The sequence below is a fragment of the Perognathus longimembris genome, chromosome 14 (assembly GCF_023159225.1).
Source record: "Perognathus longimembris pacificus isolate PPM17 chromosome 14, ASM2315922v1, whole genome shotgun sequence".
Lineage (NCBI taxonomy): Eukaryota > Metazoa > Chordata > Mammalia > Rodentia > Heteromyidae > Perognathus > Perognathus longimembris.
Window position 1 is genome coordinate 43544255 of NC_063174.1, and position 24957 is coordinate 43569211.

The 24957-nt window shown below is 44.7% G+C and overlaps 2 protein-coding genes across 7 annotated transcripts in view; one reads left to right on the forward strand and one right to left on the reverse strand.

The window, feature by feature from the left end:
- The window catches only part of Pomt2 (protein O-mannosyltransferase 2), a 39939-nt gene extending 31209 nt beyond the window's left edge, over positions 1-8730 (reverse strand). Inside the window, exons 1-2 of one of the 2 annotated variants that reach the window (XR_007213222.1) lie at positions 8392-8730; positions 426-510 (exon numbers count right to left, since the gene is read on the reverse strand). Coding sequence is in view for 1 of the 2 variants with exons in the window: in XM_048362569.1 (XP_048218526.1) it covers positions 426-510; positions 8392-8627 (321 nt within the window). In the remaining variant the exon portion in view is untranslated. The remainder of the gene's footprint in view (positions 1-425; positions 511-8391) is intronic. The other variant, XM_048362569.1, reaches the window with a different exon arrangement.
- A 167-nt stretch (positions 8731-8897) lies between these two features.
- Gstz1 (glutathione S-transferase zeta 1) lies at positions 8898-18939 on the forward strand. 5 transcript variants are annotated; one of them, XM_048362576.1, is made up of 9 exons: positions 8904-9037; positions 11062-11113; positions 12816-12883; positions 13417-13497; positions 13836-13961; positions 16005-16080; positions 16593-16645; positions 17235-17284; positions 17908-18939. In XM_048362576.1, exons 1-9 carry the CDS (start codon positions 9023-9025, stop codon positions 18032-18034), a joined length of 648 nt encoding a protein of 215 aa, XP_048218533.1. In that variant the 5' UTR covers positions 8904-9022; the 3' UTR covers positions 18035-18939. The 5 variants fall into 5 exon arrangements, with proteins under 5 accessions (XP_048218536.1, XP_048218533.1, XP_048218532.1 ...); XM_048362575.1 differs by lacking the exon at positions 8904-9037 and adding an exon at positions 10737-10800; XM_048362577.1 differs by lacking the exon at positions 8904-9037 and adding an exon at positions 10737-10800 and having other exon boundaries at positions 13893-13961.
- Positions 18940-24957: the final 6018 nt, after the last annotated feature.

A 24957-nucleotide genomic window follows, 5' to 3' on the forward strand; every position in this document is an offset into this window, starting at 1 on the left:
GAAGATTCACCCATGCTGTAGCATGTATCAGAACTCCATTCTTTTTAGGCTGAATAATATTCCATTATATGGTATAACACATTTATCCTTCTATCTGTTGACAGACAACACCCCCTCCACTTTTCAGCTCAAAAGACCATAAAAAATGTCAAGGATTTTTATAAAGGTAGCAGGTCCGAAATGTCTGCATTGTGTTAGGGAATTTGTAAGTTCAAGGATTAAGTCCAAGGGGAGGAAGGTGGGAGAAGAATGAGGGAGGAGGTAACAAGTTGGATAAGAAATGTACTCACTGCCTTACGTATGAAACTATAACCCCTCTGCACATCATTTCATCAATAAATAAATAATAATAATCAATTAAGTACAAAGCCAAAAGCTAGCTCCAGCCCTTAGGATCCATCTTCCTAGATGAGAAAGTGGCTCACCTTTCCCAGAGGTGGGTGCACATCAAAGAAGAAGGTGCGGTTGATATAGTAACTTCCCATTTTTCCAAAGTGAGTCTCATCCCAACTAAAGAAAAAGAACAAAAAGACAATATATCATCATTAATATTATAGTTGAAAACAAAAAGCTATAAGTTGCAAGCAATTCATAAGAAAGTTCAGAATAAAAACTTGATTTAATTAGTTTGAGGAAGCAAGACATTAAGCTGGCTATTAACCCTCATTCAGACAGATGGCAAAGATTATTAAAATTTACCAACCAGTTACCATAAATTGAAGTTAAATATATACTAATTCTACATCTTGTATTTCTCTTTGTTTTAGAAGGACAGAGTTTTCCTGTAATATGGAAAGGTTTGAAGTAAGAGTTTTCTTCTGAATCTGTTAATAACTACTTCTTCTTTTTGGTTGGTTTGGGGGCCTGAATTCAGGGCCTGGGTGCTGTCCCTGAGCCTCTTTGTGCTCAAGGCTAGCATGCTACCACTTGAGCCACAGTGCCACTTCCAGTAAGTGGCTAGTTGGAGATAAGAGTCTCACAGAGACTTTTCTCCCTGGGCTGACGTCTAAGCGTGATCCTCAGATCTCAGCTTCCTGAGTAGCTAGGACTACAGGCGTGAGCCACTGGCATCTGGCTTAGTCTGTTAACTTCCGAGTCCATGTTTGCAATTAGAATGTACATCACTATATCACTAGGACTTATAAAAAAGAACTTTTAAGCCTTTGGTCACAGGAGTTTGATTCTGCTCATCAACCTCCTGACTAGCATCTGACTGATGGTGTTAAAGTAACTAGTATATAAAAATCAAGGGTTTTTCTTGCTAAATTAATATATCTTAAGCCGATACTCATTTATTTTGCAGGTACATCTAACACATTAGCTTTCAAACACAATGTAAAGTGTTACTTTACTATTAACTGCTTGCTATAAAACAACAAGAGTCTCAGCTATGATATAACCCAAGCATACACCTATGGTACTGCATAGGACTCCGGGGCACCATTGAGGACATGCTGGTGCTCAAACTCTCTGCTGTGCCATGAGAATAAAGTCTTTGGCCTTTCATTCAGGACTTTTGTCTTCTGCTGGCATAGATGAAACACGAACAGGTTAACTTCTTAGTTTGCAAGTAGACCAAAAAAAAAAATTCTAGACCCTTTCAATTTGAGGAAGACGTATAGAATGATGACACATAGGGGAGGAGGGAGGGGGGTATGAGGGACAAGGTAACAAACTGTACAAGAAAGGTATCCAGTGCCTAACGTATGGAACTGTAACCTTTCTGTACATCAGTTTGATAATAAAAATATGAAAAAAAAAGAATGATGACACATAGCTTCTGAAAGAGAAAGGATGAGAGCACTCACAAGGTGGGTTAGAGATATGAGAAGACTCCATGGGGCCTAGTAGTGAACATTCTTACTCAAGTGGCAGGCAGCAGGAGTAATCAAAGTTCCCACTGACTGGATGGATGGATGCCAGGCACTGAGGATTCATACCTGTAATCCTAGCTACTCAGGAGGCTAAGATTCAAAGCTCAAGGTTCAAAGCCAGCCCTAGCAGACAAATCAGAGAAACTCTTATCTTCAATTAATCAGAACAACAACAACAACAGAAATAAGAGGTGTACGTAGCTCAAGTGGTAGAGTATAGGTACACACACACACACACACACACACAGAAGCTGAATAAAAAGGAGTACAACTCAAACAGAAGCTTGTATGCTGCCTAGAAAAAAGGAAGAAGAGGGGTGATCGTGACATAGGGACAGGAAATATAGAAGCCCTGGTCAAAGACAATATGCAGGTGGCTGCTGAATCAAGACTCTCCAAACCGTGCAACAATGAGGACCCTGCTATTCAATAAAAATGAGACTAGTCAGCCAGGCATGGTGGATCACATCTATAATCCCAGCTACTTGGAAGGTGAAGATCAGGAGAATTGTAGTTTCTAGGCCAACCTAGGGATAAAGTTAGTAAGAGCCCGTCAATGTATTTGCTGGGTGCAATGGCATGTGCCTCTCATCCTACTTACATGAGAGGCAGAAATAGGAAGGATTATGGTCCAGGCTAGTGGACAAAAATCCAAGACCCTATTCAAAAACCAATTAAAGCAAAAAAAGTTCTAGGGCATGGCTCAAGTGTTATAGGATATGCCCAACAAGCATGAGACCTTGAGTTTAAAGCTCAGAAACAAACAGAAAACATTTCTGTAATTCCAGTATGCAGGAAGTAGAGGCAGGAGGATCACAAGTTTGAGGCCAGCCTTGGCTATAATATGAGTTTGAAGTCAGCCTGGGCTACAAGGTGAGACCCTATCTCAAAAACAAACAAACAACAACAAAAATACTGCAAGATTCTTGGGTAAACTGGATCCCAATCTCTACATTAACCTCAGCTGCTTAAAAGAGTAAAGTAACTAAAGGTGGAGCCAAGGTCTGTGTCACCAAGGAGACTGAGGCTACACAGCCCCCCTAGTATGCTTGGGGACTCTAGGAGAAGAAAAACACTCAAACTCAAGGGCTCCGTTGTACAGGGTCCATATCTGCTTCCTATCTAGTCCCATAGGGGAGCATTTGGTAGGTACATGAGTTTCAAGGGCACTAAAGACTGCAAGAAGAGCCATTAGTAGTGTGTACAAGACTTGAAGACAAAGGGTCTCTAAGCCAGGGGACTCAGCAGGCATAGGGAAAGACCTTAAGGGGGAAAAGTGGCACTGCGCCAAGTGGAGGCAAAAGGAAGGAAAAAGCTTTTTTCTACCTCTGCTTCCAGCACTCCTCACAATCTCCAACTGGGAAATGGCTTAGTTCTGGGTGGAACCAGACACAGGTGTATCGGGCATTAATTCAAGGGGGAAAAATAGTGCCTTCCCATTCGACTGACAGAGTCTGAGCCAAGTTCCAGATAGGGAGGGAAGTTAAAGCCATTTTGTGGATAGGGCTCTTTGAGTCACTTTAGTGTACTTTTGTTGTGGTATCCACTGCTGAATATATGTATAGCTTGTATGGATCCCCTCAGTGCCAAAGAGGATGATCTCATTCCAGGACTTTGATGTGTAGAGAAGTGATCCTGTTCCCTCCTGGAAGAAATGAATCCCTAAAGAGAATGGGAAATCAGAGCTTTGAATTTACTTAATGGTTGTTAGAATGCTAATAGTCACTGGGTGGGCAATGCCACCTGCTGGACAATTGTACTAAGTACACCACCCCCCTTTTTTCTTAAATTTTAGCAGCAGCTATTATAACCTACTACTTATTGAAATTGATTGCCTGCCCCACAAAGGCCTCAGAACTCTCTGGCTTGACATTCCAACTTTGGGGTAAGTTACTTGGAATTTACAGCTGACAAGGGAAAGAAGGTTCAATAAGCCTCACTACCCAGTGAAAATGATATATATTCAAGGGTCCTAGTGATGTTCTGTTTTTACATAAAGTGCCCAGTGTCCTTTTGGGAGAAACTATTTCCCACACTATTCTCTGAAGAAGACACTGGGCCTCTGGGGTCATGATTCACAGAGGTTCTTCAAAATGCTTGCCAGTTGCCTGGAGGCTTTTAGCTGGTGATGCCGGGCTTGGTGGCTCTCATCTATTATCCAAGCTATAGGAGATTCAGATCAGGAGGATCACCACTGGAGGGCAACAACAGGTCAGCAAGATTCTACCACAACAAATACTCTGGGTACCTTGATGTCCACTTGTGATCCCACAACACAGAACCCATAGGTAGGAAGACCAGTCTGAGGCCAGTCTTAGGCAAAAACAGGTGATCTTATCAAAAACAAAACAAAATAAAACAAAAGGGTTGGAGGAGTGGCCCAAGTGCCTCAAACCTGAGGCTGAGTTTTAAACCCCAGCACCACCTAGGGAGGGGGAAGAGGGACAGAGAGGAAGAGGGAAAGGGAGAGAAAGATGGAGATGAGGGAGGGAGGGAGGGAGGGAGGAGAAAGGGAAGGGAAGAGACAGACAAGCTCAGCATGGTGGTCACACCTATAAGCCCAGCTATATGGGAGGCAGAGCTAAGGGGATAGCTTCTGGTTATACTAGACTGGAACATATTAATTATGTGACAGTAGTAAGAAAGAAACCACCTCAACACCTAGAAAGGGAACACCTAGATTTCTGAAGGTGTAAAGTGAAGGGAAACAGTGCTTTTTTTTTTTTTTTTTCCCCTAAGTCGGCACAAAAGGCTCAGATGTCCCACCTATGTCATGTGGTAGCTGATGCTGGTGATAGACCCATGGGCTGAGTTTGTTATCTTGCTTGAAAACAGGAAAACTGATATGGGCATGGCCAGTCTTCAACTACTCTATAATGTGTATGATGGTATTAACACCAACTCCCAAATATTCACATACACACGTGTATGTTTGCACACACACAAACTGCTAACCTTCTGTCAATCTACTGATAGTAGATGCTTCTCTTAAGATATTAGGGACCTTGAGTTATGAATGTACAACGAGGCTGTAACTCTTCAGTGACACCAACAGTGTTGCTTACCAAAGCAATGTAATGGTGATCTAAAACAAACCCAATGGTGATAGAAATAAAATTTAACAAAATTTTTTTTTTTAAATTTATTTATTAATTAAACAAAAAAATTTTGACAAGGTGTTGTGCTAAAAGGGTACAGTTAAATAGTAGGGCAGTGTGTACATTTCTTGTGATATCTTACATCCTGTTTTTCTTTCCCTTCCCTAGGTCAGGTAGACATATATACAATACACAATGTACCAAGAACATATAGGTCAGAACTCGAACAAATAATGTTGAGTGAGACAAGTCTAGAACACAGAAAACAAAGGGGCATGATCTCCCTGATATATGACTGTTAACAAAGGGCGATGGAGGGGCTGGGGATATAGCCTAGTGGCAAGAGTGCCTGCCTCGGATACACGAGGCCCTAGGTTCGATTCCCCAGCACCACATATACAGAAAACGGCCAGAAGCGGCGCTGTGGCTCAAGTGGCAGAGTGCTAGCCTTGAGCGGGAAGAAGCCAGGAACGGTGCTCGGGCCCTGAGTCCAAGGCCCAGGACTGGCCAAAAAAAAAAAAAAAAAAAAAACAAAGGGCGATGGAGAGACAGTAGAGACCAAGTCTGTGAATACTGTATATGTTCTTGATACATTGTATATTGCATATATGTCTACCTGACCTAGAGAAGGGATAGAAAAACAGGTCTTAAGATATCACAAGAAATGTACACACTGCCCTACTATGTAACAGCACCCTCTTTGCACAACACCTTGTAAAAAAATTTATGTTCAATTAATTAAAAAAAAAAACAACATATACAGTAGCCATGTGGCCTATGCCAAAGAAAATTCATCTAGGGCTTTAAATGTAATGTCGACAATAGACAATATGTCCACAATAGTCTTATATGAACATACATACATAGCTTTTGAGCTATTGTGATCCACTGAGAGGTCAATTCTTGACCTAAATGGAAAGACGGAAAAAATTATATGAAGTGAAGTAAACCAGACTCAAAGAAACATAGGCTGCATGTTTTCCCTCATTTGTTGTAACTAGAATGTGCCTAAAAATCTACAAGTAAACACACTGGATGGCAAAAGACAAAAAAGAATACACTTGGACATGATAAATTTATATAGGACTCTAGACATTCACACAGTGAGACCAAATGAGGAATATATTTTTAGGAGAGGACCACAGAGGCTCAGTATCTATGTGCATATGATCATATAAAACTCCAAGAAATGGAAAGGTGGTTTTTTGTTATTTTGCTTTTTTTTTTTCTCTCCTTACTCCCTGCTTTTGTTTTCTGTAACTTTTGCCTTGTATGTAAGTTTATTGGTTTGGGGTGGGGCAAGGGGGGGGCAAATAAATGGTGGGACAAAGGGTGAACAAATGCAGGAGTGATGCTCACTAGACACTATGCTGAAATGAATTATACAACTCGTGGGGAGGGGTCAAGAGGGAAAAACTGAGAGAAAGCAAGGGAAAAGGTGACACTATTAAAAAAGAAATGTACTTATTACTTATTATATAACTGTAACCCCTCTGTACATCACCTGTACAATAACAATTTTGAAAGGGAAAGAAAAAAAATGAGAAGGAAAAACAAAATTCTCGATCTAAGTGATCACTTTAGGTAATATGTAAAGGAAGAAAGAACAGTCCACATAATGTCTTTTGAATGGACATGGGTGTCACCTATTTTTACATGGAAGGAGTATTATAATCATTGTCAATAATACCACAGATCAGTTCATCTAAACTCCTATTTAGAGGTCAAAAGGGATAATAACACTCACTGGTCCCTCACTTCATTCATGAGTAGCTGAGCTCAGGACCTTGGAGGGCATAGTTGAGGTAAATAATGAGGTAAATATCATTAAGTCTCATTAATAAGAGCATGATTTAAGGCTATGAGATCAACTGAACAGACTTGGTCACTAGCTCAATCAGTCAGAGTAGCCAATGGGATTGCAAATTCACATAAAAATCTACTAGAAACCAAGACAGTGTGCAATCAAGGGGTGAGAGGACTTGTGGGAGAGACAATCCTCCATCGATGTCTTGTGCATCCACACAACTGTGCAGAATGTGTCAAAAATGTATGGCTTAGCTGGATCGTTTCTCAGGGTCACATTTGCAGCACATACCCCTGAGAGATGAGGCTATGTCTCTCTCCTGGACAGAGTGGGCTGGCTTACTGTTTAGTGACTGGACAATAAATCCTCCAAGCTTAACATTCCTTTGCCTGCATGGAATCCATTGGGTATGCAGTCAGCCATTTGAACAAACAGCAACACCCTTTAACACCCTGTGGGACTTGGTATCCAGTGATATCCATTTTCTATAATAAAAATTTTCTGTTTCTAACCCAGGAGTATGGCATCTTCTACCAGCAGTCATGAAATAATCACCTTCCATGGCTAATTTGTTAATCTTTAAGTAAGGAAACACTGACAGTTTATTTTCTTGGTTGCACTTTGATCAATAAACTGTGTGTGTATGTGTGCAAACGTACCTGTACTAGCACTGAGCAATGTATGTCCCTTAGCTCTAACAAAAGCTTAAGGCTGGTGTAGAAGCTCTTACCACTTGAGCCACAGCTCTATGTTCAGCTTTTGGTGGTTAACTGGAGATAAAAGTCCTATGGACTCCCCTGACCTGCCTGGTTTTGAATTGCTTTCCTCAGATCTCAGCCTCTGAGTAGCTAGGATTACAGGTTGGAGCCACTGGTGTCTGGCTAATAAGTTCGATTTCTGTCACCCTGTACACTAACTTTCTCCCAGTGATACTGAGAGAACATGGTATCACTTATTGGCTAGACAAAAAAAAAAAAAAAAGGAACTATTTTCAGATTTATGAAGCCCTCCTTTCTTCAACCGGGTATTGAAATCACAAAGTAATTTAGCTGAGCCAATGACATCTGATCAGACCTCAATGCAACATTTGTATCATACTAAAATAATACAAACATCTTAAAAGAAGAATTTTCTTCTCACGAGAAAGAAGTGTTTCTGCTTTCAGAAACCCCACCGGCCCCCTCCCAGACACCCAAACTGCCCTTGCTCTATAGGATGAAAATATATAGTTAGGAATTTTCCAATCTGATCATGCCTGAAAAATTGCTGCTGATGAGGATCTCGGGTCTCGGGCAATTCTGAACTCACAACTTGCAATTCTCTTTAGGAAGTGCAAATGACCTTTAAGAGCCATAATCTGAGAGCCAGGTCAGGCTGAACAAGACCTGAAGACAATACGATCAATTCTTCGGATCCCGAGAGTTCTATAAGGAAAGCCACTCCACTGAGAGGACCTCGCCGGAAGATGAACCACCCCAAACCTCAGTTTCCCCTACCGGACAACCCACCCCCTACGGTGAATCCCGCCCTCTCCAGGCCCTCAAGCCAATCAGAGAGAGGCGTCCTCCCTCCCGGTTGCCATGGTGCCCGCCGGGAACCCGGCTCCACTCACCAGACGTGCGGAGGCTCGTCCAGACGGTGGAAGCGGGTGGCGAAGGACAGCAGCGTCACCAGAGTCAGCAAGGCCCACCGGCCGGCTGCCTCCAAGCGCCGCCGGCTCTGAGCAGGAGGTTTGGGGATTCGCGCTGCGGCCTCGGCGGCCACGTCCCGATCTGCGGCCCTGGAAGCCTGAAGCCCGCAGCGGCCCCGTCGAGGCCGCAGCTCGCACCCGACCAGGCCTCCCGCCATGGCCCGAGGACTCCCCCGCCTCAAACTCGCCCTCTAGTCCGCAGGCACGCGAGCTCCGAGGGGCAGCCCAGCCGAGTGGTCACTGGAGGACGGGGTGCCCTGGGAGATGTAGTTCCCTCTGCTGCCCGCGGGGCGGGGCGGGAAGCGTGGCTCCAGAGCCGCTAGAAGGAGGCCAGAGCCGCACAGCATAATGGGAGGACCCGAGTACGCGAGTACCGGAAGACCTGAACTCCTCGAGGAACTACAACTCCCAGCAATGCCAGGGGCGGGGCGGAGCCAGTCGGAAACTAGCGAAGCCCACCCACTCCGAAAGGCTGACCCTCAGGCATTTCACTAGGCCGCAGTCGCGCGCGCTAACTCTCATAGCGGGAAGAGGACTTGGCCCAACGTGCGATATGCAAGCCGGGAAGGTCTGTACTGAGCATTAGGGGAAGATAGTTGGCTGTACAAGAATGCGAAGAACAGCTTGGGGTGGGGGCGCGCGGTCTCCCCCGCCCACCCTAGTTCCAAGAGTCCACAGATTCCCGGCGTGCAATGCGCGGCCGCCACTAACGCCGGGGAGCTGTGCCAATGTACGCCCCTTGCCGAGGCCCGCGAGAGCGCCGACCTTCCAGGCCTGGGTGGTGTGTGTTTTAAGGGAGCCTCAGAGGCAATGGGCAATGAATGCTTCACAGACGAGGAAAAGGTGAACATTGAGAATTTGAAGTATAGTTTCTAAACTGAATGCTTATCCCTTTGCACTTCCATAAAGCAAATAATCATGAGTTGAACCACTGAAGTTAGAGACCACTTGTGTAGACCACACAAAACTTGAGGGCCAGACAGGACCCCTGCAAAGAGCTTGCAGCTTTGTCTCTGAGGTGAAAAGAGTATCTATTAGCTGTGTTTATTTGGCTAGCTGCAAGTCAAGAGGCACTCTGGAGTGGGAGGAGAATTCTGTGGTGGTGTGATCAAGCTGTTTCAGAAACAAACATACCTGTGTCTTTCCACAATGTCAGAATTGAAATAACAGTAAATCCGATGCGAGGGGTGCCTGGTCATGAAGCATTGGACACTTAATGGACACACTAAATAGTAACCCCCTCTACCACCTTTTGAAATTTGTAAAAATAAGATATATATGTAAAAAAAAAAACCCACACATTACATACTGTTAGTCACTTTAGTTCAAGTACTGAGTTCATTTGATAGCTGTGGGCCATTGGCTTGCTCATTGTACTTCACACAATAACATATAGGGGAAAGTGCTAAGAACGGATTAATGAGACTGCACAGCCCTGAACTGTATGCTGGAGGCATAGAGAGAATGCCGTTACAGACACAAAGTCTCTGTAGGGAACCAGATAAAAAGCTTGACCAACTGCAGGCCCAGAGTTGTTCAGGGTTCAGTTATCAAATGCTAGGTTTGGGTGGCGAGCCATTTCAGGCATCAACTTAGTGAGCTGTGTGCCAGGAGGAGGAGAAACTGCACTTTAGCTGGAGTTTGGGCTGGAGACAAAGGTCTTTCACTTTGGCAGTTTTCCTACACAAGGCTTGTGACCAGTGACTGGTGCCTGCCATGTCCTAGTCCTGGGGTTTCTTCTTTTATGCCTCATGTAAGAGGGTTCAATCTGGAGTGATTAAGAAATCCACATGTCTGGGATCTCCAATGTTATATGTATAGATTTAAATGTTCATTGGCACAAAATATCTGTGTATCACATGGTGTGCTGGTAGATGGTAGCTGTTTACAAGGTGAGGTGTTTGTTTATTGTGACACACTCAAAATGGAGCAGGGGGGATTGGAATCTCTAGTCTTTCTGCCATCACTTTGGGCAAGCAGGCAAAAAAGTCAGAGATTTATCTCAGGTACACAAGCTGGCTGCCATCTGGGTTCCAGACCCCAGGTGTAACAACTCCTAACCCACTCCACCACCAAACTGCTGCCTCTAAGCCAGGCTACAATGTCTGTGCAGGCTGCTACCAATCCTGTCTACACCAGGAGCATATCACACCTCCCATAAGTTGGAGACATGCCCTGTTCAACAAGAGCCAAAGTTCTGGACAGCCCAGCTTCCTCATTGGCTCATGGGTTCTGCCCCTCAGGCTTCCTCCTCCTACCCCACAGCCAGATGAAAGACGACTGTGGGAGGCTAAAGGTCACTCACATAGCACCATGTCTGCTTCGGACAAGGTAAGGTGGGCACTTCCATGCTGCTGCCTTTGTTGGGTGCCACTTGGAGCTTAAAAACTCACACCAGCACAATCAGGAGCCAAGGGACTTTCTATGACTCTCGGGTCTCTGAACTGGACAGCTTGGATGCAGGCCTGAGGAAGGAGGGCCTGGCACAATCAGAGCCCTTAGCCTAGTGGCCAGTCCTTTTTCTCCAGGCTCCTGAAGCTGGAAATCTACTGAGGCTGAGTTCATGTGTGCTCTTGTCCTCTCTCCTCTCAGCCCATCCTCTACTCCTATTTCCGAAGCTCCTGCTCATGGAGAGTTCGAATTGGTAAGAACTGAGCTCCAGGGATGGGTGGGATGGGTGGTATAGGATGGAGAACCAATAGGTGCACACCTGGCCTGGGACAGAAGGTGTTCTCTGTCAGATAGGACTTTGTTCTTTACAACCAGCACCTCTGGACTTGTGGAACACTCATATCCAAATAGCACCTCCACCGAGGAAGTCCAGCAAGCGAACTGTGAGGCAGAAAGGGTTATTTTTCCTCTCAAGACTGCCAGTTTCCCCATACTGTTCTCCAAAGCCCCTCAGCAACCATGCCTAGAGCAGGGTCACAGAATCCAAAGGTCCCTCGTAATCAGTGGGGAACAGCTGGCCTCCCTCAGTTCTTACCAGGCAAATTAACTGGAACTGGTCTGTGAAGACTACAGAGCCTTTGGGGAAGCAAAACTAGGTCCCTGTAGTATAGACCTGTTTGACCCTTCCCTCTAGCAGTTAACATGACTCTTAGCAACAGTCACAGTCATAGAAGCAGGTCCTAAGGGAGAGCCCCGTGCTTTTGTGTATGTGATTTCCTTGCCGTCTCCACGACCCTGGAGGGAAGGACTGTTCTCTCCATTGTACAACAGGTACACAGGCAGAGGAAGGTTAAATAACTTGTCTACCATCTTGCAGCTACTAAGAGGCAGACTTGAAATTTGAACCCCATAGTGCGGTGCCACCCTCTGTGTCATGTTTTCTGTTTGGTTTGACTGGATTTGGGGCTGGGAATGGAACCCACATCTCCCTCATGCTGGGGTCTTGCTCTTCACTGAGCTGTAACCTCAGCCAATCTGTGCTTTTTAACTTCAAGGCACGGAGACCCATTGGTTTTACCTATTATCGGAGGTCACACAATTTGCAAATGAATGTGATGAAATTTGAACCCAGTGTTGCCTGCTTCCAGACTCTGACCCTAAATATAAAGCTACATGAGGTGGGTTTACAGAATCATTAAGCAGGAACACTGAGTGTGGGAGAAACCTGCCTCAAAAGAAATCACCCCCTTTGCCAGGCTCACACCTATAGTTCTAATTACTCAGGAGGCTGAGGATCATGGTTCAAAGCCAGGCTTGGCAAGAAAATTAATCTCCAGGTAACCACCAAAAAGCTGCAAGTGGAACTGTGGCTCGAGTGGTATAGAGTACTAGCTTTGGGCAAAGTAAGTTCAGAGACAGTGCCTAAGGCCCTGAACTCAAACCCCAGTACTGGCACACACACACACAAAAAATCATAAAAACAAAAAACAAAAACCCACCGGTTCTCTAGACTTGGGATCCTCTGCTCTGGCTGAGCCAGAAGCCACTGCAGTGGGAGCTCTCCCTCTGGGCCCCAACCGCATTCACTCTGCACGATGGAGGTGGTCAGTGCATCCTAGGTTCTCTTACTGTGGCACACTCCATCCTACTCACCTGGTTCCATTGCCCTTGCCAGAGATGAGCCATCACTATGTTTCAACACCCAAGTGTGCATGTGCTCACACCCCTGAGGTCTCCACTGAGTCCATCCCAAGCCTTTTACCCTTACCTTGCCACAGAAGGGAGTAAACCTGACTACTGGACTCACCTTCTGTAAAGAGGAAACTACCAAGCTGGGCCTTGGCCACCCAGCATTATAGAAAAACCACCCCCTCAGCAACCTTACGTCCCCAAGAAGGTTGCCTTGAGAGTTTAGGTTCAGCTGTCTCCCGACTCCTATCTTTGGTCTCTTCTAGCCCTGGCCTTGAAAGGCATCAACTATGAAACAGTACCTATCAACCTCATAAAGGATGGGGGACAACAGGTAAGGCGGCTTTTCCCAGACCAAGATGTGGCAATTGGATCTCAGCAAGGAGCTAGGTAAGGAGGTCTTCCCTGAAGAAGTAAACCTATGTTACATCTCTAGCTAGGAGAGGATGCTTCTGTCTCTCCCTAACAAGACAAGGTGGCAAGTTGTCCAGCAAACAGGAGCCATGGCTCAGGTTCTAGGATCAGCCATACATAACCTGGGCACTCCAATCCCTGACTACATGAGGGTGGATCCTTGTCCCCTACTGGGTCCTCTTGATGGCCGACTAGGGTAGGAGTTGCCTTAGGGACTACAATGTGAGATGAAGGGGAAAACGACAGCAGGCTATTGGGCCCATGGCTCAGTGTCTGCTGGGGTCTGGAATACTGCTCAGATTCCCCAGGGATTAGTCTGAACTTGAGAGATATGCCTTCTCCAGGGAAAGGAGCTGTGGATGGGTGTCAGGCATAGGGTTTCCCTGCTTGCTTTGCTCTGCTCCATACAGCTCAAGCCAGGCTACCCAACTGACCAGGGCGTTGTCTCCATAGTTTTCTGAAGAGTTTCAGGCACTGAATCCCATGAAGCAGGTGCCAGTCCTGAAGATCGATGGAATCGTCATTGGCCAGTCAGTGAGTACAGGGCTCCAGGGAGATCCCTGGTGGGAGCAGGGCTGTGAATGAGAAGAGAGAACCTGATGTCTGTCTTACCTGTGTGTGGACAAAGTGCCAAACACATAGTAGGGTCTCAATGCATACTTTTCAGAGGAAGAAAGAGAGGAGTTGTTTCGGGAGTTTATGGGGAGCCAAGTTCTATAGAATGAAGTCCAAAAAGGCTTGACAGGGCTTAGGCTGGGAAGAGTAAGGAGGTGATGGTGGTGCCATTGGAGGAAGAGGAAGAGTTTGCTGGGCTTGTCCCCTTTAGTCCAGAGGTCCCATGCCCCCTCTTTGCTTCACCCTCCTCTGGACAGCTGGCCATTATTGAGTACCTGGAGGAGACTCGGCCTACTCCACCTCTCCTGCCTCAGGACCCAAAGAAGAGGGCAAGTGTGCGCATGATTTCTGACCTCCTCAGCAGTGGCATCCAGCCCTTGCAGGTGAGGCACTTGCTCTCACATTCATCTCCAATTCAGATTGGGAGGTATCCAGAGAGGGGTAGACTCATGGTGGGAGCAGTAGGCTCCTGACTACATTTTGAGAAGCCCTAGGTTCCCAAGGACACATCTGGAGATGTTCTAGGTGGGGAGAGACTGAGCAGGCCCAGAGCCAGGCCTGCAGCTTTTAACTAGTGTTCCATCACAGACAGGCATACTTGGTGTTTCACTATACTTTCCTTCATTGAATTTCCTGGACACTGCATTTTCAAAGTAAAATTAAAGATTTGGGAAATCCTTCATTGAACAAGTCTACTAACATATTCCCAACAGATGATTCATAGCAGTTGTATGTGTGTGTGTGTGTGTGTGTGTGTGTGTGTGTGTGTGTGTACATACACATACTTGCAGTACTAGGTTTTCAGTTCAGACCCTTGTACTTGCCTGGCAGGGCACTTGACCACTTGGACCATGCCTCTAGTCCTTTTCTCTTTTGAGTAGGGTCTAGCACTTATGGCTAGGCTGGCCTGGGTCATGAGCTTCAAGATAAAAAATCCTTGTGATCTTTTTGCCTGGACAGGTCTTGATTCCCCCATCCCCACCCCCATCTCTGCCTTTCAAGTAGCTATGATTACAGACTTGAGTCACCATGCTAAACACTGTTAGTGTTAAGAATATTTCTTAAATTCAGATATGCAGCCTGATGTGGTGGCACGTATCTATAATCCTAGCTACTTGGGGTACTTGGGTAGGAGGTCCAAGGTCAGTCTGGGAAAAGTAACAAACCCTATCTAAAAAAACAAAGCGATGGGGGCTGGGGATATGGCCTAGTGGCAAGAGAGCTTGCCTCGTATACATGAGGCCCTGGGTTCGATTCCCCAGCACCACATATACAGAAAATGGCCAGAAGTCGTGCTGTGGCTCAAGTGGCAGAGTGCTAGCCTTGAGCAATAGGAAGCCAGAGACAGTGCTCAGGCCCTGAGTCCAAGGCCCAGGACTGGCCAAAAACAAAAAAACAAAAAACAAAGCGAAAGATCTTGAGTATGTGGCTCAGATAGTAGAACACTTGCCTAATAAGTTAGAATCCTTGGTACCACACACACACAAGATTTTTCTTAGACTTATGCTACTGCATACTTAGTACCACAGTGTAGGGTGAACAAATCTTCTATAAACACTCTAAAATAAAAATTTTCATGCAATTTGTTTTATTGCAATTGTCTGGAACTAAGCCCACAATCCCTGAAGAATGTCTATATGCTGAAAACTTTTAAGTTTTCCACTAGTAAAACAGAAAAGCAATTAATTAAAACCATTAATCTGTTCTATCTCTGAAAGTTGTAGTGACTTTACCAGGTGACACAGCTAGGTAGACCCAAGCCCAGGACCCCTATTGTACACATTTACACTACACTCACACTCTCTCACTCTCTCTCTCTCTCTCTCTGCCAATCCTGGGGCTTGAACTCAGGCCTGGGCATTGTCCCTGAGCTTCTTTCTCAAAGCTAGCATTATACCACTTTAGCCACAGCACCACTTCAGGCCTTTTCTGTTATGTGGTACTGAGGAATCGAACCCAGGGCTTCATGCATGCTAGGCAAGCACTAAGCCACATTCCCAGCCCCTCATCTTTTGGTTTTAACAAAAGGGATTGCACTAGAGTAAAAATCTGCAGACATCAGCCTTCTCTAATCCCAGTCCTATTCTGTGTCACATTCCCTCTGCTCACAAGGACCCAAGTAAGGGACAAGCATTGGGTGCAGTGCAAACAGGCCTCAGGTTGTGGTGGTTACACCTGTCAGCCCTGGCAACTTCCTGTGTCCTCTTACTCATGGCTGCCAGAAACACATGGCTTTCAGAATAACAATAGCACCTGGTGGGTGACTGCCAGGTAGGTACCTCCCAGCTACTTTAAAAGTAGGGCTGTGTTAGGAGGAAAGGCTGGAAGAGCCTGGGCTTCCAGAACTGAGCTTCCCTGAGGGAGGTTGCCTGAGGGGGCTGACTGGCTGGTTCCCAAATCAATCAGATTTTTCTTGGGCTGCACAGAACCTGTCTGTCCTGAAGCAGATGGGAGATAATCCACAGCCTTGGGCCCAGAAGGTCATCACTTCTGGCTTTAATGGTGAGTCTCCACTTGTTGAGCTCTTAGAGCAATCACCCTTGCACACACAGGATCTGCAGCCTCCCAGGCTGCTTTGGATTTGACAGTGGCATGGAGACATCCAAGAATAGTCCTAGGATGTAGCATGGAGCCTCAGCCTGAAGGCCCACAGCTCTACAGAGCTGGATGAGGGTTCTGCTTCTGCTTCACTGTCCACTCCAGCCAAGAAATCAAGACCGTCAACGGGTCTGCCCTCCTGTGAGAGCTGCCATCTTGGCTACATTACAGGTCTGATAGACCCTTGTCTACTCATGTCTTGTAGAGGGAATGGTGGCTAGGCTTGAGGCCCCAGGAGAATCATGAGCTTATCCCCAAGTACTCTCTTCAGGCCTAGCTGCCACATTCTCGCCAGCACCCATGCCCTAACCTGTCACTCATACAGCGGCTCATTTTGTACCTATGGAAGCCAAGTCCCAGGAAGGTGTCCCCTTCCTGTGCCCCAAGTGAGATGATTTCCTGTGGCCTCCCTACAGCTCTGGAGAAGATTCTGCAGAGCACGGCAGGGAAGTACTGTGTAGGAGATGAGGTAAGTGTCCCATGTCTTGCCCACAGCGGTCTCCTGCTGCCCTTTCCTCCCACTCATACTCTGCCATCTCCTCCTCCTCCTCTGGGCAGGCAGAATGTAAAACTTCCTGAGGAGACACTTATAGGGTGACATAGGTCTTTAGATTTGTTCTAGGCAGGGAACTATGCAGCCCATTCCCCCCAGGCTTCCTAGAAAAGAAGCCTAGAGTATCCAAGCTGGAAGACTGTACCTCTGAGATGGTGAGGTGGTTTAGGCATCAGCTGAGGAGTTAGACTAGAAGATGCTTTCCATCTCACCCAATTCTGAGATTGAGGGTTCAGTGGCTTTTCCCTAGCAAGCCTTGGACCTGTGGTAGTTCTGGTTCGTGGGGCCTTGAGGTATTGTCTTCCTGTTGAGAATTCTAAGTACTTGGTGATGGTAGCTTTAACAAGCATGCTGACATCTGGTAAGATGTTCACACCTTCTCTGACCCAGAGTTGGTTGTCAAGGCAACTGGAGCATGGAAAGGCCAGTTTAAGTGGACGTACCTAGCCTGGCCAGTGAGTTTGGGGTGCTCACCCTGGCATAAACCCACCCAACCTTTTTTCAGGTGTCCATGGCTGATCTGTGCTTAGTGCCTCAGGTGGCCAATGCTGAAAGGTAAGAGTTTGCCCTGCCACCCTTCTTTCTGGCTCCCCCATAGTCACGTCTTCCAGGTCAGAAACTGAGGTAGCATCTCAAGCAAACCCTTCACAAACCTTTCCTCAACTGGCCAAGAGCACCTGGACCACAGAGGGTGGAAGAAAACAATGAAACACCTCTAACTATGCTTCCTGCAGCCCAGGTGATCCTGGGTAGACAGTCCTTGCGCCTGAGAGGAAGTGACTTGACTGGCAGATGTGGTGTATCTGTTCCTTCCACTGGTCCTTCAATATTGTATACGTTCATACCACCCATGGAACGTATCATGCCTCAAAGCAGGGTTATTGTAATGCATGACATGTCCCTCCCATAAGAAACTTAAGACCTAGATGAAGAGATGCCATCTATAATGCTTGGTACTGGGCTTCACACATAGCAGTTAAGAAAGGAGGAAAAGGTAACACACCAGATGATACTGCCAGATCTACCCATTCCAGAAAGCTACTTGTGAATGAGGATCCTTACTTATCCTTCCCTAGTCAGCCCCATAGCCACTGTCTGGTCTCTGCCTCTCTACTACCCACAGGGCATTCTCTCTCTTTTCCTGAGACCTTGGCTTACAAGGTATTTCTCTGTCATAGGTACAAGGTGGATCTCACTCCCTACCCTACCATCAGCCACATCAACAAGACTCTGCTGGCCTTGGAGGCCTTCCAAGTGTCTCACCCCTCCCGGCAGCCTGACACTCCCACCGAACTGAGGGCCTAGCTCCCAACCTCTGCCCCATTGATGAAGGGATAGAGTGCCACTCATGTCAGATACTGGGTGGGCTGAACAGGCCTGGAAATGAGTGAGTCCTAACTGGGGAGACAGGAGACTTGAAGTCTAACTCTAGATCTGCTTCCTCCCTGAACTTCATCCTCCCTCAGACCTCTTCTCATTGGTTGCATGTCAGGAGGAGGGTGGGCAGAAGTGTTAGTTGTTAGCTATGTCACAGGAAAGTCATGAAAATTATGTGAGATCATTGGATTAAAATGACAGGCAAATTGACCAAAGTATCTTAAGGGACCTTGCCCTCTTCTTATTGAACTTGACTCCAGAAAATGTGTATACTAGAATGTGGTCTGAAGCTGAAAGTCAGACCTCCAGCTTGTTACTACTTAGCTAGGTTTCAGAAAGTGGTCCTTCCCCTCTTGCTGGGATTTGTAGCTCGAATCCTCATGTCAGGGCTCACTAGAAAGAAATAACTCTGAAGCCTGCCTGAGAAAATTAGAAGGACCTGGGAAGGAAACAAGCAGGACAGAAGGCATTGACCAGCTAAGATCTAGGGCTAGGAATAGTACTACTGCAAAGCCTTCCACTCTGGCACTTAAGAAGCAAATTGGCCCTCTTAACCCAGGCCCTTATCTTCAGGGGCAGCATTCTCCTCAATGAGTCCCAAGACTGGACATTTTGGACAAATCTAGTCATGAATAACCATACTCCCCATGGGCAATATGAACACTTATTGACCAGCAGATGACAATTTATCATGTACTACTCTGGAGTGAGGAGCAGGAGGGGAAGGGATCAAATCTCCATGTTTGGCAGTGCTCAGAGCCAGGACCATCCCTTCAGAGACGTGGGAAGATTGGGGTAGTCTGGGGGTGAAATAAAATGTCTTATGACTCACACCAAGATTTCATTTCTTCCTTATACAGTCTGTGAATCCCATTCAAATCGAAGCCACTTTTCTCCAGCCCAGTCCCAAGGGCGTCTAGTTCTTCCTCCCTCCCTTCCTAGGTTCGTTAGTATCTTTTCTTCTATATGATCTACGTTCCACGCTTTATTATTTTTTTTCCATTTCTGGTTAAAGTGATGTACAGAGGGGTTAGTTTCATACATAAGGCAGTGAGTATATTTCTTATCCATCTTGTTACCTCCTCCCTCATTTTTCCCCCAGCCTCCCCCCTCCCCATTTCCCTCCCCCCCCCCAATGAGTTATACAGTTGGTTTACACCATATCGTCTTGTAAATATTACTATTGCATTGGTTTGTCTTTTTATCCTTTGTCTTGATTTTGGTACGTTCCAAGCTTTAGAATGACCCAAATGGGATACTTTTTTTCCCAATGCAGAAAGAAGCTGAGGGTGGATGAGATTCACTGGTACCACAGGTCCTTCCTGCTCCCATAGGAACCTTCCTTTTCCTAAATTACTCCAGGTACAGATAAGGCTCACTTGGTTCCCCTAGAGGGAACTTTTACCTGGTAAAAGACTAATCTTCTCTGGAACCAAGAGTCATCAACTTTTGATTTGGACATCGGAAATGAAAGGTAATCGTAACTCCTGTGGATTTCTAAAGGGATAGTGGACTTGAGAAGGGAAGAGGCCCTGCACTTGTCACATGGACATATGACTCCCACACCAGCCAGCCTTCTTTGGGCCTCAAGAGATGGTGAAAACAGAGGTGAGCAGCAGGCCAGGCTCAGAGCCTGGACTGGGTTACATGGGCACTGCTGGGATTAAGGAGGTGCCTTGATGGGGCTGGGAATGTGGCTTAGTGGTAGAGTGCTTGTGTAGCATGAATGAAGCTCTGGGTTTGATTCCTCAACATCACAAACAGTAAAAGCCAGATGTGGGGCTGTGACTCAAGAAGTAGAGTGCTAGCCTTGAGCAAAAAGAAGCCAGAGACAGACAGCACTCAGGCCCTGAGTCCCAAGCCCCAGGACTGGGGAAAAAAAGAAAAAAAGAAAAAGAAGGTGCCTCGAAGGCTGGAATGTGGCTTAGAGGTAGAGTGGTTTACCTAGCATGTATGAAGCCCTGGGTTCGATTCTTCAGTACCACATAAACAGAAAAAGCCAGAAGTGGCACTGTAGCTCAAGTGGTAGAGCGCTAGACTTGAACACAGAGAGGCTCAGGGACAGAGCCTAGGTCCTGAGGAGTTCAAACCCCTGGTCTGGCAAAATTTTTTTTTAAAAAAAGGGAGGGGAGGAGTCTTTATGAGCCCAACTAACGGAAAAGGATTTCCAGCCCTGTTCAGGGCTCAGGTGCTGGAAACTTAAGTACAAGAGACTCCAGGAGCTGAGAAAAGTGGTTAAAATCCACATCTAGAACAAGGAACAGACACAAGAAAACCTGAAATCACTTTCTCCTCCCTGAATGATTGCAGAGTACCAGGTATAGTGAGGTGACCTGGGATCGTTCCTAGAAAAACCATCCATTGGCTGTCAACCTCCAGCTAGCTATGGACTACCTTTGCCTCCAGTCCACCAATGTACAGGGAGATTCCCACATGCTGGGAGCCATGATGTATGCAGGGGCTACCAGAAATATGCCAGACATGGCCCCCTGCTCTGAGCTTATGTACCTCCTTGTACTCCTCAGAGATTATTGGTCAGCTCCAATTCTACCACTCAAATTCGTATAATTTTCTTATCTGCTTATCTGTTCAAAAGTGACTTGTAGGAGTTACATATTTCAATTCAGGTCTCCTCAAGAGTACCTAGATCTTAACCTAGCCAGACACCATCCTTGCTACCCAAGAGGCTGAGATCTGAGGATCACAGTTTAAAGCTAGCCTAGGCAGAAAAGACCCCATGAGACTCTTATCCCCAATTAACCACAGAAGTGGAACTGTGGCTCAATGTCATAGTGCCCTAGCCTTGAGCAAAAGAGCTCAGGGACAGTGCCTAGGCCCTGAGTTCAAGCCCCACGACTGACAAAAAAAAAAAAGTTATTAACCTTAAACAGGGGGCTCTTTCTTTCAGACATTCTAAAACTGGTGGCCAAAACTTTATGGGGTTTAAGAAAATGTAGATTAGGTGTTACAGATTCCAATATCAAAATAGTATAAGAAACACCATGGCTTATTTAACGCAAAAGACTCATTTTACGTAGTTGTCCCATTGTCCAGGTTCTAGTTTAATAAGAACTACAGAACTGTAGTATTCTGATAGGTGTCCAATGTGAGGACAATAGGGAACAAATGTGGCTCTCTTTCTTGGCTCAGTGTGAAAGCAGCAGAGATCCCTAGCGTCCATATTTCTGATAGGAAACCAGGAAGATATATGGCAGAGAGTGTGTGAGTTTTTATGGAATTTCCTCATGTGGTTATGGAAGCCAAGAAGTTTCATGTTCTACCACTTGCAATCTGTAAACTTGGGAAAACTGGTGGTAGAATTCAGTCCCAATCCAAGGGCCTAACAACTAGGGGCATCATTGGTGGAAATCCAAGTCTAAGACCAGAGGAGACAGGATGTGTGAAACAGTGAGGTAAGAAATCAGTGAATTTTTTCTTCCTCCACCTTCCTCAGGCCCCCAATAGGCTGGATGATGCCCACCCACAATGGGAAGGGCCATCTGAGTCCACCCATTCAAATACTAATCTCACCCAGGAAGTACCCAACTCTTTTCCAAGGAAATTTTACAAGTCCCTTAAGAAGTAATCTTCTTAGACAAGCAGATGAACATACTTGTTGCTAAGTACTCTCCTCAGCCTGTACATATAACCTAGTTCTTGATTCCAAGATCCAGGCACCATTCTATTTTGGGAGAATATTCAGACTAACAGCTGAGGTTAAACCAGAACTGCATAGCTTCAAGAACATCAGGTAACTGTAATTATCAAGTGGCCTTAGGTAATCTTCAACTATGGCATAGTCACTGATAGGACAGATATGAATGGTTTTAAAGTTAAGAAAGATCTTTATTATATATTAACTGACATTTCCAAGATACTCAAGCATGATTTATTAATCTACCTTGGCTTTTTTATTGTGTGGTATACATTAGTCATCAGATTATATCCATTTATCTCACAATTATTTGAGATCCTATCTAGGAAAATAGAGAATGATCTACAGGCTTGTCTTGGAGTCCTATCACCGAAGAGAATAATTAAGTGGCACTCCTCCCTGCTTAGATGCAATTCCTTCTCCTATAAGGTAGGATGTGAAGAAGCAATGTGTTGCACACACACACACACAAACATGTGTTCTGTTTATTAATCTTAAAACAATGTTCCACTTATTAATCATCACTGAACCAGGGTGGAGAATATCCAGCCCTTGTATTCATAAGACAATTTAGCATATCACAGACATATATGCTTTTTAAAATTTATGTATTTATTTTTGCCAGTCCTGGGGCTTGAACTCAGGGCGTGAGCACTGTCCCTTGCTTCTTTTTGCTCAAGGATAGCACTCTACCACTTGAGCCAAAGCACCACTTTCAGCTTTTTCTGTTTATGTGGTGCTAAGGACTCAAACAGAGGGCTTTGTGCATGCTAGGCAAGCACTCTACCGCTAAGCCACATTCCCAGCCCCATATACTTCTTATATTCATCTACCTGAACTGATCATTTTGTAAGTCCTGTAAATGATGTTATAAAAATCTAAATACTGGGGCTGGGGGTATGGCCTAGTGGCAAGAGTGTTTGCCTCGTATAAATGAAGCCCTGGGTTCGATTCCCCAGCACCACATATATAGAAATCGGCCAGAAGGGGTGCTGTGGCTCAAGTGGCAGAGGGCTAGCCTTGAGCAAAAAGAAGCCAGGGACAGTGCTCAGGCCCTGAGTCCAAGGCCCAGGACTGGCAAAAAAAAAAACAAACTAAATACCACTGGCAGAAAAAAAATCCCAAACTTACCTACTCCTGCTTGAATTCCAAACCCAGTTCCTGGTTCATGATACTCTGAATTTAAATTCAGATAAAACATCTATTAGTAATCTTATACTCATTTTTTCTTAATTTTTATAATTATACTTATAGGTTATAACGTATTCATAGAACACCTTTCTTAAGATAAAAGAAGATGAGAGAAAACTTTAAAGTGCAAATCAGGTTCATTAAGATATAAGTCACATGTTTCAGGTGCACAGTGAAAAAATTTATTTATGACATTTCAAAAACCAGAAGAGTGACAATGCACAAAAGCATCACAAAACTGTTACATAATATAAAAACATAAGAACTGAGCTACTCAATCATAGCTCAGGATAATCAGTGTATCACAGCAACACATTCAGTACCACAGGGTAAGAAAATATGACATTTTAAAGAAAAGTCAGTCAGCAGAACATACAAAGTTAACAACTTGGTACAAAGTCTTCACGTGGAAATCAGGTGTTGATAGCATTATTTATGAAGGGTGATACCTTAAAACAAGTTGACTATAATAAATGATCTTAGGACTTATAATTTTGAAAAAAAGACAAAACTGATATAGTTTCCCTTCCAGACTCCTTTGATATTGTTGGTATCTGTGTGTGATTTAAAACAGTAAAGAAATATTATCTTCATGTTGCTAGTTGCTTGCATATTTTACCAAGAACTTTTCAATCAACTCAGAGATCTGAGAATGTGGTTCCAAACAGGCCCTTCGGAAATAGAAGCTAAATGACAGAAATTGATTTAGGAAATCTTGAAGACCTCTTTGTATTCCCATTATCCTTACCCATTCTGCGTTTTTACAAGCCACTACTCTGGTTACAAAGCATTTATAAATGCTTTTTCAAAATTATCATTACAAAGCATTCCAGCATTTCTTCTAGGAATTTCAAAACATTTCCCATTACTATTAGGGGAAAATGAGTATACCAGAGTCATGGGTCATGGAATTACTTTCTCTATATCATACCTGTTCTGTAAAATAGCTAAATAGAAATAACTGATTCATTACAAGAAAATGAATTCACATATGGGATACTAATTGTAGAAAGGTAAACAAATTGTGTGAAAGTTGTTAGTAAGATGTACAGTTCAGGACATAAGAGAACCAAGGGAGAATGCTTTCCAAATGATTCCTGGACTGAACCTAAGGACAGTAACAACAAGATGACATACTAGACATTTCAACCCTGAGTGATAAGGAGTTTTAAGAAGAGTCTATTAAACTGACAATGAATTGAAGGTCCTTCAGTAATACTATAGTAACATTTCAACCCCAAACTTTAGAATTATTCATAATCCTATATCAGAACTTTAGCAAATACATACCCTTGGTCCCTGAAAGTCATTTGAGATATATATATATATATATATATATATATATATATATATATATATATATAGTTTTACGCACAGACAATCCCAAATTACCTGCATAAAAGAACAGAATACTACAAAATTTCACAAAACAGCTTGTATCTTTAGTTTTCTAGGGCAACTTTTCATTCTTTCTTATAATGAGGAAGAGCCAGTGACCTTTTCTGCGACCCATGTGCCTGGGACCTAGAAAAAAAATCAAGGTATAGAATACAAACCAGATCATGAGCTAAAGCTAGGGATCAGAACTACAAAAATTTCAAAGTCACTTTCTTATCTCTGAACTATATGAGGAATGACTATTGGTCAATAAGCCACTCTCTCTGGACTGGACTTTAGGCCACTAATTGCTTAGCTTCAAGACAAGGGATTCAAAAGAAGGGACTGTGTAGCTTCCTTGGTTCAAGCAGACAATCTCACACCTCAATAGGAGTTTGTATTATAAATTCTGCCCTAATCTCATAGATAACTGGGATGTCATATAGGAATGTGCACAGGTGCTGGGTAGGCAAGAATGCAGAACTGTCCGTGACCATTGTCACATACACACAGAGCCAAAGCTGTGCCTGAAGGTATCCTCCCATTTTCCAAAACAGGCCACTAGGAACAAGTGGACCATTGGAAAGCACATCCAACTTGTGACTGGTTTTTAATACTTACTCTCTAC